The 17,002-nt window shown below is 43.6% G+C and overlaps 2 protein-coding genes across 4 annotated transcripts; both read right to left on the bottom strand.

Annotated features, from left to right (window-relative positions):
• Positions 1-409: 409 nt before the first annotated feature.
• LOC148407987 (suppressor of tumorigenicity 14 protein) lies at positions 410-8,529 on the bottom strand. Of its 3 annotated transcripts, XM_088401825.1 has the most exons (19): positions 8,408-8,529; positions 8,163-8,325; positions 6,836-6,960; positions 5,755-5,822; positions 5,486-5,679; positions 4,930-5,019; positions 4,630-4,852; positions 4,422-4,567; positions 3,574-3,671; positions 3,375-3,478; positions 3,038-3,171; positions 2,848-2,955; positions 2,680-2,781; positions 2,500-2,613; positions 2,310-2,429; positions 1,695-1,878; positions 1,337-1,614; positions 1,091-1,227; positions 410-653 (listed from the first exon to the last, which is right to left on the bottom strand). In XM_088401825.1, the coding sequence occupies exons 1-19, from the start codon at positions 8,474-8,476 to the stop codon at positions 486-488; spliced, it is 2,625 nt and encodes an 874-aa protein (XP_088257951.1). In that variant the 5' UTR covers positions 8,477-8,529; the 3' UTR covers positions 410-485. The 3 variants fall into 3 exon arrangements, with proteins under 3 accessions (XP_088257951.1, XP_088257950.1, XP_088257952.1); XM_088401824.1 differs by having other exon boundaries at positions 2,680-2,771; positions 2,848-3,171; XM_088401826.1 differs by lacking the exons at positions 6,836-6,960; positions 8,163-8,325; positions 8,408-8,529 and having other exon boundaries at positions 2,680-2,771; positions 2,848-3,171; positions 5,486-5,674; positions 5,755-5,805.
• Positions 8,530-9,076: 547 nt separating this feature from the next.
• tmprss7 (transmembrane serine protease 7) lies at positions 9,077-16,991 on the bottom strand. The gene is made up of 18 exons (XM_088401827.1): positions 16,744-16,991; positions 15,681-15,885; positions 15,266-15,396; positions 15,126-15,193; positions 14,344-14,537; positions 14,241-14,276; positions 13,496-13,724; positions 12,678-12,802; positions 12,413-12,519; positions 12,242-12,348; positions 11,941-12,077; positions 11,765-11,872; positions 10,923-11,030; positions 10,747-10,863; positions 10,257-10,431; positions 9,920-10,191; positions 9,321-9,457; positions 9,077-9,246 (listed from the first exon to the last, which is right to left on the bottom strand). The coding sequence occupies exons 1-18, from the start codon at positions 16,801-16,803 to the stop codon at positions 9,085-9,087; spliced, it is 2,478 nt and encodes an 825-aa protein (XP_088257953.1). The 5' UTR covers positions 16,804-16,991; the 3' UTR covers positions 9,077-9,084.
• Positions 16,992-17,002: the final 11 nt, after the last annotated feature.

Raw genomic sequence — 17,002 nt, forward strand, 5'->3', positions numbered from 1 at the left:
CAAAGCGCATGTGCGCGTTTGCCTTATTTGGAATCCACGAGGTGCCCTGCACGTACACACTAAACAACCCCCCCCCTTCAGAAAAAAGTCCCGTTTTGTAGAAAACAACCCTACAAATTGTTTTGTGAGTTGTGTGGTTTAATCAGCCCAAAAAGTTGGGTCAATCACTTTTTTTTTTTGGATTAAAGGTATATTTTAGGTAAAAAAATAACCCAATTATGAGACCTTCTGGTTCGCTTCACACACATTTTTGTGCAAAATATCCCAGAAAGTTGGGTCAACCTAACCCAATTTATCTAAAGATTTATAAAGAGAAATGTGAATATTTCGTAAATTGACCACTAGAGGTTGCTGTGAGCTTGTTTACTCATTTATACTTTTTTTTTAAAACAAGAACCATAATGCAAAAACGCAGCACTTTTCTCGTTTTTATTTGTTTTGCTGTGGAAGACAGAGCAAAAAGGGTTTTCCTGGCCCATGTTGGGTCACACCTGACCTCGGGTCTGCTGGTGGATCCAGTCGGCAAAGTTGACCACCTGGGTGTAGACGCCAGGGCGGTTCTGCCTGGCGCAGCCCTCGCCCCAGCTCACGATGCCCGCCAGGAACCAGCGCCGCCCGCGCTCTTGACACACCAGCGGACCCCCGGAGTCACCCTACAATTTTTTTATAATACATTTTAACAATACCATACATTACAAAACTAGCTGGCTAGCTAAGTAACTAAATGACTAGCTAGCTACCTGACTGGCTAACAGTAGATAATTATATATCCAAAAAGGTTAAATCTGAATAAAATATTAAAAAATAATTAAAACTGATTTAAAACTAATTAAAAACGTTTGGAAGATATTTCTGATTACAAAACATTAAAACCAAAGTCAGCTCGCGAGCTCGCTGACCGGCTAGCCAAAAAGCCTGCTCAATAACTTGTTAGCTCACTAGCTATGGAGCAAGCTAGATGACTAACAAGCTAGCTGATAAACTAGCTAACAAACTAACTATTTGAACATAAAAATAGATCGAAAATAAAAACATGCAAACATATCGGAGGGCAGGATAAACATCTGCATTACGCACAAATGAACCTCACCTGGCAGGCATCCACGCCGCCCTGCAGGTTTCCCGCGCAAAGCATCCTGGGAGTGACGGCGTCGTCATAGAGCTTGTTGCAAGTGTTCCTGTTGATGATCCGCACCGGGGCCTCCTGCAAGCGGGACGCCAGTTCCCCTGACGCCAAAACGCGCGTAAAATCAACTCGCACCCCTTTCCTTGCAGGGAGGGGCGGCTGGGAGGGCCTGTAACGGATCTCGACGGAATCCCGCCAAAGAAACCCTACCGTCCTCCGCGAGGACGCCCCAGCCGGTGACGAAGCAGCTGGCCCCGATGCTGAAGGCGTGCGAGGGGGCGGGCGCGCACGCCGGCTGCACCAGCTCGTTGAAGAAGACGGGGGCGCTTAGCTCCACCAGGGCGATGTCGTAGTCCGACGTCAGCTGATCGTACTTGGGGTGCGCCACGATGCGGCGCACTGCTCGGCTGCCCGCTGCCACGCCGCTCTTCCCTGCCGCCATCAAGCGCATCCCCAAATATGCCCGCCATGAGCGTGGATCTGAATACCTGCATAGCAGACAAGATATATATATTATATACACATACACACACATACATAGTCGTATATACACACAGTTTTTTCTTACTTGATGCCGTCAGAGTCGTGGAAACAGTGCGCCGCCGAGACGAGCCAGCGCGCGGCGAGCAAGGTGGCGCCGCACACGTGACCGTAACGTTCCATCTGGAGGCTGACCTGCCACGGCCACGAACCCGGAGAAGCGTCCGTACCCCCAACAATCTTGAGCCTTTTTCGGGGCCGGATGCCGCAACCTTAAAAGAAGAATGGCTGTTAGTTATATGTGCTCATTTGACAAAAAGGCATTGCTGTTTTAGAGTCAATATCATAACATAAGATAACATAACAAAATATAAGATGATATAATATAATATGTGACACTACGGTGTTCGACATACTAAATAATATTAAAAAATATATGGATTTTTCTCATTTATTGAGACAGCACAGTACGCTAGGTTAAAGCCAAGACCACATGTGTGCTGCAGCGCCCCCAAATGGCCTTGAAAGAAACTACACGTTGTAAATCGTAAGTACCGGTAATACATTGCATTAATATATCAAACAAAAATAAAGTACTATTAAAAAAATAAAAATAAAAAAGAGAAAACAATACAAGCAAGGTAAAATTCTAGGAAAAAAAAAAAACAACTAAGAGATGTTAAAAGATGAAAGCGTGACTTACCGCAGCGCATCTCATCCGAACCGTCCTGGCAGTCTTTGATTCCATCACACTCGGGATTGAGCTTGCCGACGCACTTTCCGTTGGCGCATTTGTACCAAGATGACGGGCAACCTTTCACGTCTGCGGGAGGAAGCCCTCCCTTAAATCAAATTTTCTTCTAAAATCATCTTTTCTGAACGTGACCACTCACACGCTCTGGTGCAGTTGATTTCGTCGCTGCGGTCTTGGCAGTCGGCAACGCCGTCGCACACCGACGCCTTGGCCAGGCACGCCTTGTTGCCGCACGTGTGGTAACATTTACTTCCTGTGGACACAGGAAACCATTGAAAAATTCACTAGCGCGAGTGTGTGTTTGTGTGCGTGGACCGACGGCAGGCGCTGTCTTCGCCGCTGTCCGCGCAGACGCCGCACTGACTGCTTTGCGGTCGACACCGGCCGTTAGCGCACAGCACCTCGCCGGGCCTGCAAGACGCTGGGCGCAAACAACAACACTGAGGCTAGGAGGTTTGCCGGTCGATGACGGCGGACGGACGCTCACGGCATCTGGCCTCGTCGCGGCCGTCCTCGCAGTCCCTGACGCCGTCGCACACTCGTCCCAAAGGGACGCAACGGCCGTCGCCGCAGCCGAACTGACGCGGAGGGCAGGCTTGGAAAATAAAAAACAAACGGCAAAATATGAGACGCCGCGCCTTTAAATGCGAGCGAAGGGGCGGGACGGGTTTTCGTACGGCCCTGTGGCGAGAAGGCTCGATAGCGCAGAGTGAAGCCCCGATGAGTTACGGCGTCGTCCGAGTGGAAGTGGATGGAGAGCGGGGACGAGTAGACCCGCCTTCCGCCGCTGTCCGATACCCCGTTGCACAACCTAGACCAATAAGAGAGGAGATAGGAGTCATGTGATTACTTGAATTGAATCGCATAGTAGCTGATGCAGTTGACAAGTGTGTGTATATATATATATATATATATATATATATACAGTATATATATATATATATACAGTATATATATATATATATATATATATATATATATATATATATATATATACATACAAACACGACTCACTTGACGCCACCAAGGTCCAGCCAGTCTTTTTCGCAGCCGTCCGACGACGGTTGGATGTCAAGCATCACCATCGTCACGGAGATCAGGTGCCCGGGCAACGGTGCCTGAGTGGAAGCGTGTTCAATGAAAATAAAATAAAAAATACAATAAAAACATGACACAGGGGGTCAAAAGTGCATGTGTGTGTCATGTGACTCACTCGTAGTGTCCACCTGCAGTCGATATTTGGAGGGTAGTGATAAGGATGGTACGGGGAGGAAATGGAGCCGTTCCAAGAAGACAGTGAGCCTCCGCAACCTCAAGCAAACAAAAATGTCAGTCGGACAATTTTCAATACAAACACACACACACACATTTGTTTGGTGTAAAACAATTATAAACACCATTCCGCTTTGTAATGAATGACAAATTATATCATTTTTACTTAGACTGTGAGATTTTAGGCAGCTTTCTCTCAAATTTTTTTTTTTAATGAGGCTGGTATGTTCAAAAGTGATCAGTAGCAACTGCAACCGTTTCAGGAAGTCAGCATCACAGTGTGCAGTTTTGAGTCTATTAAAATGCCTCTGAAATGTAATCTGACTGTTTTTGAGCGCTGCTAGCTAGCGGCTAATTGTAATTATAATAAAAAACACCGGCAATAGGCAATGTACAATATGATAGGAATATTATTATTATACACTTATTAGAATAAATCTGAATATAAATAAAAAAGAAATTACAAATTCAATTATATGAAATTTTAACCACAATAATACATGAAATTCTTTTAAAACAAAACAAAATACCATTGAAAAAAATCAATTAAAAATTGCATGATTAAAATACAAATTGAAATTAGCAAGTAAATACTAAAATTTTCATTAGGTTTTCATGAAAATGACCTAAGAGATGCATTAGAGGAATGTTTATTTTGAAGCATCTGCTGGACTTCTCATTAAATCTTGCGGCGTTTTAATCTCGCGAGATCTCGTTCCATTTCCAATACGTTTTCATTTGAAGTTCAATGGAAAATTGTCACCTTCTTTCCGAGCGTTCTCTCCTAACCTGCTTTGGGGACGGCGTGGAAATACGCTTTGAAAACGGCGCCCTCCCTCTGCCGCCCGAAGGAGAAAGTAAGCAGCATAACGTTCCCGGAGGAAGTCAGCTTCATGGCGGGCGAGGAACCCGGCGCCGCCGGCAGCCCGCACCACCTGCGGCCATCAAAAAAAAAAAAATGCTGGACCCAAACCAAAAAGCAAGATGTGAGAAATACCTGGCGATGATCTTATTTTGCAAGGGAAGCAGGAAGTCGTAGGCGGACATCTTGTGAGCGCCGCAACTTGGCGCGGTACCACCGGCGTGGAGCGCCAGGACCACCAGGTGGACGGCGTGACCAGATGGAACCCGAAGGCGCCACTGGTAGTACAGTTTCTTGGGGCTCACAAGAACCAGGGTGCGGTTCATGCCGTGTTTAGCGTAAAGGTCAAAGGACATGGCTGAGGAGGGGGAAAAAAAAAAGCCAGAGGCAAATATCAGTTTTCTTTTATTTATGTTTTTAAAATGAAAGCCTGACCTTGGAAGCCCAGCTGCCACTTTCCACTCTGGGGGCCGTTTGGATTCTTAAACTTGTCGGATTTTTCTTCCCAATCATCGGTATCCATACCTAGAGAAGGTGCAAGACACATTAGAGCAATGGTGTCAAACATATGGCCCGTGGGCTGGTTCTGGCCCGCAAACGGGTGTAGTCCGGCCCGCGAGATGATTTTGTAAAGTATAAAAATGAGCCGATTTTTTTTTTTTAAATACATGAAAAACTTGAAAAATTTTATGATTAACAGTAATGTTAATGTTTTACGATTTACTCTTTCAGTGCCAAGCGTGATTGGAAAAGCAAAGCTCTACCTCTAGAGGTAGAGCTCTAGAGGATTTAGCATTTTCACTCACCAATAGAATATTACGTGCTTTGTCTATGTAAACATGGGTGCCGCCAAATGAAAGATTGACTTCCATTCTTCAGTTACACTTGCATGTAGGTGGCGGCTATGTTGTGTAAAACCCTCATGGCAGGCTTAAAATTGAGGTACGAACTTTGAACTCTGTTGAACTCACTGTAACCAAAACTCCATTACCCAGAAGGTATAGCGTGACGTCGTCCTGCTCCAAGTAGTAACGCTGCTCACGTCGGGCGTCCCGCACGACCTTGTTACTGCATGGAAGTTTGCGCTGCAGCCTCTCCGGGCTGGAGCGGCGTATCGCCATGGCGACGTGCTCCGGGGCGCAAAATTGACTCCAGTAGAACACGTTGAGGCCTTCCGCGCCTTCACTGCCACGTACAACCGCACAGACTTTTCATTGTTGTTTTCATTGCAGGTGTCCCAATACTTTTGCAGCAGACTACCTGAAGGCAGCGATCCCTGAGCGTTGGTAGTAAGAACTCCACGGGGAGGACTTGTAGAGTTCTGAAAACTGAAAAAAGAATTTTCAATAAACATATTGTAAAATATGTTATGATTTTTTTAAATTATTTTTTATTAATTGGCGCAACTTTAGTATGCTAAATTGTGGATGCAATTTTTTTTGGAGGGCAAAATGGCGGCGTGGATTTGAGGTGGGAATTTTTATTTTTTAGGATAGGAGGCTTTTACTGTAAAAATGTGTAAACAGTGTATAATATCATGCCATTTATTTTATTTTTTTTAAAAAAGGGGAATTTATTAGGGGCAAGAAATGTATTGAAAATGATTGCTACTATAAAAACAGTAATACACAGCATCAATCAATCAATATCTCTACTTACAATGTATTTTTTTTTTATGAAGGGAATTGAGGAGGCATCAAATTGGGGTAAGGTTTTTAATAAATAGGAGACCTTTATTTGCAAAATGTTTTGAGCATTTTATTATGATTTTTATCACATTATGTTTACAGCGTGTATTATGTCTATTTTGTCTTTTTTTTTTCCTTGTTGCAGAAAAAAATCACAGCTATCTATTTGGGGCAAGGCATTTATTTATTTATTTGTAAGAGGTATTTATTTTTCATAGTGCTAAATTTATTTTTATTTTTTACGTCTACAGTTTGCATTATTCCTCTCATATTTATTTTTCCTTTGGGGAGAAAAGCGAGACATCTATTTTATTTTCCGACCACTAAATTTTGGCTGACTTTAGTTTGTTATTGAGTTCAACACTTGGCGATGAGAGCTGTTCCTAATATTATGGTGAGAACGTCCTTATCGCAGGAGTAGCCCACAGCATGTGTGTGGCACACAGACAATGTTGGTATTGAAGCCTTTTGCTCGTCCTCTCACTATGGCCGGCTTGTCCTCAACACTGAAAAGAGTCTGATCGCTGGGGACCCTTTGGACCCCACTCGGACACACACACAGCCAACAGCTCCAGTTTCAGCTTTACATTGAACGGCGAGGAGATCCAAAAGAGGAAAACGCAAGACGAGGAAAAGGGAAAAGCGCTACTCACGTAAGGGTGTAAAGAACGCGCCTGCAGGCGGAATTGCGCCGACGAGCAGTCGGACAGTTCTGCCGAGAAGCTCAGGTTGGGAAACTCCACGCTGCATCCCAGAAAGAACACTGATGAGGGCGGGGCTAAAGAAGACAAAAAAAAAACATTTTTACTTACTTAATTCCATACATATTGTGCTACTCCGGGGTAAAAAATGTTCTTTAACAAACATACATCATTATTTTAATTCATTTTCATTGGTTGACATTTTAACGATACGCAATTGATATACATGACTTTTTTGTATACAGGAATAATCAATGTAGAAGTTATTCTTGACAGAGGATAAAGAATACATGCCTGTGAGTATTATCATCTGTCTTGAAATGTTGCTCTACTGTTCAGACATTTGATGATGTGGATTCGAATGTGGAATAAAAGGATGACGACCAATTAATTGGACAAATAATAAAAAAATATGATTAAAATTTTAGGGTTTTTTTGTGTTACAAATATCAGTTAAGAAAAGCGCATGACTCACCTGTCAAATAGTGGGCCGCCTTAGTTAAACTTAAAAAGCAAAACCAATGCTAATTGTTAGCATCTTTTTGATATTTTGTGTCTAGTGGACTTAAGTAAGCCAGAGATGAGTGGTTTGTTAAATTACACAATAAAAATAGTTTTTGTTGTTTTTTTTTTTTAAATGAAGAATTATACTATTCTAATCATCCTAATCTTGTAAATGCTTTTAAAGGCTTAATAATGAAAGTGATTTATGAATATTTTTATCCTTCAACCACTCAAATTGTTCAGTGGGCTCTTTTCTATCCATACAGAAGTACATTTAAATTCATTAATATCCACAAAACTAATATGACACTTTAAAACATAGCCATTAACCGCTCTCTACCGCCACCTTCTGTCTTGAGGTGAAACTAGTTAACAAAGAATTTGTGTTTGCTGACATAGTTTGATTGTCGCTCAATGGAATGGTGCAAAAATTGGAAAATCAATGTCATAAATCCTGTTAAAATGCATCTCAAAAATTGTAATTATAATGGTTTGACATGGTCCAAAATTTGGACCATGATTATTTTTGTACACAAAATCTCGCACGTCCAGCTGCAATCACACAGAAATGTCACAATCCTTGCATTTTGAAATTTGATATATTTTAATCATCTGCTGGAAATTTCAGCTACCTAGTGTTTTTTTTTCATTGATTCTTTTACGATTTCATAAATAAAATCAGAGGAATTGCCATAATTCTTAACACAAGGATTAATTACACATCAAAACGAGCGTATTTGATGAAGAACTTTTCAAGAAGAAAGGCATGACTCACGCGTCCAATAGCGTGCAGCTAAAGCAACGACAGCGGCGCACGACAAAACAGACACGAGCCCCAACGTCCATCTCCTGCGGCAACAGAATTCGGGGGGCGGCGCTTGCTCCTCTTGAGTCTTCTTTGGAGAGTTTGGAAGCTCCTTCAAGACCCCCTCTTCCTTCTGTGTGACACAACGTTAAGATGGGCTTCATTATGACTAAAAGAGGGGTGGGGAGGGGGTGTGGGGTGGGGGGGTATCTTACCTGCACCCCGGAGGAGCTGGAGGGTCCATGCCCGAAGACGCAGTACACCTGGCAGCGTTCCCTCCTCATCGCGGAGTCCCGGTCCGTTCCGGTGAGGCGATTGAGAGAATAAGAACCCCCCCCCCGCCTCAAACCGAAATCCAACCCCCTTTTTCATTCACCTGCTCTGCTTTTGAGGTGTGAGCCCGCGTCCCACAATGCACCGCTCAGAAGGGACGGCGGACAATGAGGCTACTATGCGCGAACCCCGTTGACTGATATTGTGTGCAAACTTCCTCCCGGTCGCAATTGCGGCGGGTTGAATGCGCCACGCGGGGGCGGGGGGGGGGGGGGTATTTAGCGAGACCCCTCAATCACTAATCTGGCATCGAATGACTCGAGCCGCTGTACTGTACATTCAATCAACAACTATCATTACACCAACAATAACGGCATTTTCAAGGCGCTCAAATTGGCGTGGGGAAACGAGATTTTTCAAAGGGATGAAGTTCATTTAAAAGATTAAGTCAAAAGAATGTCAGTCAAACCAAAGGCAGAAAAAAAGTGAAATGCGCACAAACTAGAAATGACAAATAGAAAACAATCCTTAATTTCATGAAAGTTTATGGGACCAGCTATGTTACATTAGGTAGGTTTTTATATTACCCGAAATTTTTGTTTTCTAATAAATGAGCTCGTCAGCTAATATAGCTGTAAATCCACGAGGTGAACTTGGTGACCCTGCCGTAGACCCCAGGGAGGTCAGGTCTGCCGCAGCCCGCCCCCCAGCTGACGATCCCGATGAGGAACCAGCGGCCCCCGCCTGGCGCCTGGCAGGATAGCGGCCCGCCCGAATCCCCCTGGACCAATCGCGGCAGAGTACCAGGTTGGATACGTTCAACGTTTTAGAGGTTGCCGGGGGGGCGGGGCTCACCCTGCAGGCGTCTCGCTCCCCTGACGGGACCCCGGCGCAGAGCATGCGAGGCGACACGGGGCCGTAAGTCTTCTTGCACTCAGTCTGGCTCATGACGGACACCTGGGCTTTCTGCAGTACGGATGGCAGCGACTTGTCTACGGGAAAGAAAAAACACAGACTTGCACAATTTTCAATACGATCCAACAAATATGAGAACGTCATAATAGATCATAAAATATGAACAGTCAGCAAAATGCAGTAGAACATAGTAGAAAAGAAAAAACAAATATACTTGGGGTACAAGAATTTATAGCTAGCTCTATTTTGCTAGCTAGCTCTTTCTAGGAAGCTCTTTTTAGCCAGCTAGCTAGCTGTATCTAGTTAGCTAGAATCCATCTCTATTTTTTCTAGTTAGCCCTTTCTAGGATGCTCTTTTAGCTAACTAGCTAGCTCTATCTAGTTAGCTACCCTCCATCCATCCATCTAGCTTGCTCGCTCTATTTGCTAGCTAGCCCTTTCTAGGTAGGCTTTTTTAACTAGCTAGCTCCATCTCGTTAGCTAGCATCCACCGTATTAATATCTCTTTCTATATCTATATTAAATGTCCTCTTCCTGACCTTCCTCTGAGCGATATCCCCAGCCCGTGACCCAGCAGCGGTGTCGGGCGGTGACGGCTTGCGAGGCAGCGGGCAGGCAGACGGGTTGCACCAGCGGGCGCAGCGAGGCCGGCCACGCCCTCTTGAGCCGCAGCAGCGCTACATCATAGTCCAGCGTGCGGCCGTCGTAGTACTCGTGCACCACGATGCGCTGGATCTCCGCCACGTGCCCGGCGCCGCCCTGCGTGGTCAGCGCGCCCAAGTGGGCCCGCCAGCGCCGTGGGTCCGACAGCCTGCGGGCGGTTCGGATGTTAATTTGTGGCCCAATCAAGCGGGAAAAAGAAACTAAAGAGATGACTTGTCTTTGCTGAAGCAGTGCGCCGCAGAGATGAGCCAATCGGACGAGAGCACAGAAGCGCCGCAGATCAGGTGACCCGAGAAGTGCAGGCTGACCTGCCACGGCCACTCGCCCTCCTTGGAGTCGGACCCGCCCACGATGCGATGGGTTCCGAGTGGGGCGGGGAGCCCACAAGCTGCATCATCATATATCAGTGATTAAAAACACTAAAATCCGTAGTACCTACCACTCCAGAGAAAAATATTTACATTAATAAAAATGCTTTATTTAATGCGCTCCCTCCAGAAATAATAAAAATGCTTATCATGAAACCCTGTGAATTATATTGCAAAATCCTAAATACATACTGAATAGAACCATACTTACATATACTGTACATATATTTCTATATTTTTCTCCAAAACGCATAACAGATTCAATGTAGACAATGTAGAAAAACAGTTTTTCTAGGTAGGATGTTTAAATGACAGGTTTAGCGATTTATTCTCACCGCAGTGGCGTTCGTCACTGCCGTCCCGACAGTCGACGACGTCGTCGCACCTGCCGTTCTTTTTCCTGATGCACGCGCCGTCGCCGCACCGATAGGTGACGGCCGAGCAGCTCGTTTCTGCCGGGCGGCCGAGAACATCAGGCCCAGCGCGCCGATGTTTTGAAACGTCGCCTCACCCTGAGTGCAGTTGGTTTCATCCAATCCGTTGGCGCAGTCCGTCTCGCCGTTGCAGACGAACACGGGATGCAGAGGGCCGCCGCCGCCGCAGTTCTTGGCCGGCCTCGCTGCAGAGAGAAGACTTTTTAAACGGATCAAAACATGAATATTGTCTGCAGCGGATTCATTCCAATATTTTTAAATCCGGTTGATCTTTTCTTGTTTTGATTGCAATTTTGAAATTCATATGTTTTATATTAAAAATGTACATGAAAAAAAGAGCAATGCACTTTCATATTTTTTTTTGTAATTACCTTAGACTAAAAAAGTCTTTTCACATATAGCATTATAACATAATTGTTTTAATATAAACAATGAGTTTTCAAATTCCATACTATAACTTATTTTTTATTGTTGACCAAAACAGCAGCATCTAATGGACATCAATGTATGGATGAGTTGTACTGTTAAAACTGTTAACTATTAAAAAAAAATACCTTTTTTTTCCCTCTTGAAAATGAAAAATAATGGATTTTGTTTTCATATTCAAAATCAAAAACATTCTGTTTATATGATAAAAAAAAATACCCATAAAAATCACAAATGTATCCCCCCTGACCCCTACCAAAAAACTTCCAAAACAGGAGTATATGGATCATTAATTAGCTCACTATTTTATTATTTTTTTTTTTTTGGGGGGGGGGGCTGTGTATCGACCAACCAATGGTATCAGTACTTAATTTTGGTATCATTAACTGCTCAAAAGTTGAGTAACCATATACTGGTATCGGTTTGGAAAAAAAGTAGTATCGAACATTTCCATTAAAAACCATGCGGGCTTTTCTGGAAAAATTGGACTTACAGCAGAAGACCTCGTCGCTCTCGTCCTGACAGTCATCCAGCCCGTCGCAGCGGCGACTTTTCTCCACGCAGAGTCCCGTGGAGCACAGGAAGTGACTTTCCGGACAGGCTGCGGAGAAAACGAGCGAGTCGGCCCCAAGCAACGTGAGGCCCCCCCGCAACGACAACGCAACTTACGTTGGCTAATGTTGTAGCTGCTGTACGCCGCCTGAAAAGGTTGCGCGGCGTTTCGGGAGGCGCAGCGAAACTCCACCTCGGCGCTGCGCTCCGGGATGCGAAAAATGCTCTCGTGTCCCACGTAGCTGCCGCAAAAACTGTTGACAACATCGTCATTCAAATGAAAAATGCTGATTTGGGCTCACTATTTGGCAAGTGGAAGACTACCAGTTAAGACAATACGGACTCACAATCTGGCAAGTAGTCAAAACAATAATGGCGTAACTATAATGATTTTTTTTTCTGTTATTATTGCCCGTACATCACTTCGTTGACCCTCCACCATCCGTGCTCACAAGCCTTCATGTCTTTTGGTTTCAGGACGTAGTTTTTAAGCCGCAGCGCAACCCCCAAGGTAGAATCAGAAGACTAGAATTCAAAAAGAAAAAAAATTAAAAATTGTAAATGTCGGGTACAATTGCTGGAGTTTTACCTGAAAGATCCACGTGCAGGTGCAGTGGGGGGGCATGAGGCTGGGGTGGAAGGGGCTGTAGATGTGGCCAATCACGTGCGCTTGTGACGCGATGTGAGAAATGCACACTAAGAAGGGGGAACAACGCTTATCAAAAGTCTACACACCCCAGTTCTGAATCCAGGGTTTTGACGAAATTTTGCTCCATGAATGGGAATTAAATACATAATTCAGATGCTCAAGTAGTTTTTTTTTTTTTTTTTTTTTTAACAGAACGATGACATACACTCATCTGTGATGGCCTCAAAGTGTCCACGAAAGCTTTTGCTTCCGCTGGTCATGGTGAATGACAGCAACATGACGTTGGAGGTGGACACCAGAGAGATGGAGCTGGAAACCGGTGCACACAGCCTGGAAAAGTGGACACACACACACACACACACACACACACACGCACACACACACAAACAGTTTTCCTTAAAATCATACTATTTTTGTTAAACATACACATTTAATCTTGACAGTTGATTTTGAATAGATTTTTTTTCATGTTTAAATTTTGCATACTGTAAATTTTGTAGTGTCAAATTTGGGTACTTCATCAGCATCGACGGACTGTCAGTCCAGATGAAATTCAGACAGATGTTCATGAAACGATCTTCTATAATTGTAGGGCAGGAGGTAATAAATGAGAATTGAGTGTCATGTGAAGCATAACGCCATCCAGTGGACATGATTGGTAAATGCACTCTTGTCCCCTGCATTTCTCAGATGAGAGATAATAAACATGATGGTTGATTATAGCCTAGGGTTAAATCCCTAAGGCTGGCTTTGTTTTCGTGTTACACTTATATTACTGTGTTGTGTTTCAATTGCTGTGTAACTGTGGAACCACAGACAAGGTGTTAACTTTAAGTGTAGGTCCTAAAACAGAAAAAAGAATTAGTGTAAATGCAGACAGAAGTAGACCAGCGCCTGATGAATGATGGACCAGAAATATCTGGCAAAGGCAAGATTTTATGAAACCGCATCACAAATAAACAAATACATAAATACATTATTAAAAAGAAAAAAAAAATCAATAAACGGGGTGTGGGGGCTCACCTGTGTAGAATCCGCCCCCTCAAGGGAAGTAGGGCATCATACACAGTCAGGGCGTCGTAGACGCAGTCACTGGGCTCGATTTGGAAAGACGCAATGGTCATCCGGATGAGAAAACCCGGCACGGCGGTGAGCTTGACATGGCATCGCACACCCCCCCATGATGAGAAGACATTCAAAGGGACCAACGTCCTGGGAAGGCTTGCGTAAAGTTTGTCTATACACTGAGATCCTGTAAAGTTCACATTTCAAGGCTTTTTTCAATGATATTTTTGTGTGCGTCTGCTTTCACATAATGGCAAGAAAAAAAAAAAAAAGACACCGCATTTCCCACACTATAAGGCGCACCTAAAAGCCTTCAATTTTCTCAAAGGCTGAAAGTGCACCTTAAAATCGGCGCGCATTGTGACACTGATGGCACATTCTTCAGATACAGTAGTACTTTCCACAAATCATCTTTATTCTTAATTTATGATTGTCTATGAATAAGGTTTGACTGAGTTATCAAATTTTTCTGTGGACATTACTTTTAGCGCAGCTCCATCTAGTAGATGCATAACGCAGCCACTACTGTAGCTTCTATTCCATGTGCCTTATAATGCGGTGCGCCCTATATATGAAAGGCTTTAAAATAGACCATTAATTGAAGGTGTTCCTTATAATCCGTTGCGCCTTATAGTGTCAAAAATATGATACCTGTCCAGCAAAATGAGATTTCATTATTTCAAGTGAGAAAACATCAGTTTACCTTCTGCATTGGACGTGTAATCTGAACGTTGGACAGCTGAAAAAAACAAGTTAAATTTTTTTTCTTAAATAAATGAAACAGTCCACACATCAACAGGAGTCACCATTGACGAGGATGGAGTCAATGTCGACGGGCAGGCCTAGCAGATAGCCCACCGATGAGCGGTTCTTCAGGCTGGTGTGGACAGAGTCCCTGAGAATAACAGCCACGCACTCTTCGCACACCACGGCGCTCTTTAGGCTAGGGACCTCAAATACCATCCAGAAATGCACCAAAACGCCTCCCTTATTGTTGGTACTGAGGGATTACAAAGACACGGGGTAAATCATTCAGAGATCTAGCCTCTTCAGTTGTGTCCACTGAAGTGGACATTTGTTGTTGTCTACATCTTCTGACTCATTGAACTTAAGCTATTAAGTCACAGTGTGGTCAATAGAGGACATAATGGTCTTTCCGATTATGTATCATGTTTGGATAGGATACAATTTTCCTTTGTCTTTCTGAGATAAAAAGGACAAAACAGTGGACACAAATGAATAAACTGGATCAAATGGGAATACAAGTAAAGACATTGTCAAAATGAGCTAGGTTGGTGTGTGAGAGGGGAGAGATAATTGTGGTTGTCAAATATAACATACAGAGTATAAGGGAAAAAATAAAGGAGATGGGGTCAAAGATTGACCCCTGTGGAGCACCACAGAGTAATATTGACCAATTGACATGAACGAGTGTGCATGTTTACTATTGTAAACAAACGTGTAAAACACTCTCAAAGATCAGTGCTTGAAAGTGAACATAAAGTCAGCCATTTTGGTTAAACATAGGAATTTTGGGTAAAACCCAAGAACGGCACTTGAGGAAAATTATATTTACAAGAAAGTGTACCTGAGGTCCGAAATGACCGTGTGCTTGTACAGACGAGACACTGAGGACATCTTGTAGACACCACTCACCTGCAGGGGCAGAATAAGTATATGAATAAATAAAAACAAAAAGTACCACATACAATACTACTTTCCACGTACCACATGCTGAATTTTGGTCGCCATGGAGACAAACTCGTGTGAGCCCGCCTGGCGGTACTCCGGAATGAACTCCATATTGGCCACGCGGAACATCCCAGCAAAGTACGCGCCACTGTTGCCCTCGCGTCGAACTGGGATCGATGAATCGTGCCAGACAAGAAAAGTTAGCCAATTATTAAAGAATATGTTTAAAACTCATTCACTGCCATTGACGAGTACACTCAATAATGATAATTTTTTTGTTTGTTTGTTGTTTTTCGATATGAGATTATCCTGTAGGTCTTCAATGAATTAAACGGGCTGTAATCCTGTAAACTGGATTCTTGTCAGTTTGCATAAATGCAGACACCCCAGTGAGACTGACATTTAACGTATATATTTAAAAAAAAAAAAAAAAATCTCAATGGGCCCTTACATATAAAGACCCAGAGTAGCGACCAGAGGACCACCACCAGAACAAAGACCACAGCTGTGATGATGACGGCCAGGTGCTGAATGCTCAGCAGGTAGGCCCACAGCCTGGAGAGACCTTTGGGCCTCCTCCTCGTCTTCCTGTACATCCTGCGGAGCTTCTGCAGCGTGTGGTCCACTGTGGACACCTCCACCGATACATCCGCGACCTATGGAAACACGAGGAGGGGAATCGGTTACCCTTTGAGAGAGCCAACTCTTATTAAGGATGGGATTAATGACATAGAACAAACGGCGAGGAAATGTCAAGAAGAGCATGTTCAGAGGAGCGTTAAACACTTTGGAGTAGAATAGAAAAGGACAAAAGACGCAAACGTAATGCGGGGACGATGCTTCAGTCCTACTCTGTTGAATTGAATTCCACTCCAACGCTCATATATTATTCATTTGATGTCATTCTATATGCAGCAGGGTAGACGCTTGAAAGGGGAGAAGAAAAAAAAAAAAAGTCACATTCAAGGATGGGAGGGACTGTCAGTGGGAAAAAAAAAAAAGTCTACACACCCCTCTATGAATGCCAGGTTTGTGTCTGACATTTTTTTGAGGACTAAAAGCTGAAATAATTGCACATCATAAACACATTTTTTTTCATCTTAATTATCATACCAGTTGCCAAAACTTTTTCTCTGCCCACTACCATGAAAAAGACATAGTTGATGTGAATTGATGTCGCTAGGGTTCACATTGACGTCTTTTCACGTCAATGGCACTCAATGTGTTAAGGTCTGATTTCCAAATGATTGAGTTATCTTTTTCCATCCTATTCCCACCTTGATAAAATCCCAAACGCAAGCGTTAACTCTTTCAATGCCAAGCGCATTACAAAATGAAACCACTAGAGGGCCAGTAGTATATTTAGCATTTTCACTCACCTTTCAAGACCAACAGAATATTGTGTATGTCTATGTTAATATGGGTGCTGCCATATGAAAGACTGACTTCCATTCTTGAGTTAGAATTGATTGACACATATATAATAAAAAATAACTCAAAAATAATATTCTTACGCTGGCGGCGTCCTGTTGAGGTGCGTCGACATCTCCGCTCTCCTTGAACTCGGAACCCATGGCACAGGCATCCCCACTTAATACAACTTCTATCTTCTCATTTCCAGTTTTCTTTTGGAAAAAAATCCATTTCGAAAAGCAAATGAGCGAGACCCGGCACACGGAAATTCAGTCGGCCGTCATGTGAAACGAGACCCGTGGCGTCCGTCGGAAAAACTCAGCTATCGCGTTACCGTCGTTACAGACTCCCTTCGGCACA

This window comes from Hippichthys cyanospilos, chromosome 19 (assembly GCF_059441005.1).
Source record: "Hippichthys cyanospilos isolate Australia breed blue-spotted pipefish chromosome 19, RoL_Hcya_1.0, whole genome shotgun sequence".
NCBI lineage: Eukaryota > Metazoa > Chordata > Actinopteri > Syngnathiformes > Syngnathidae > Hippichthys > Hippichthys cyanospilos.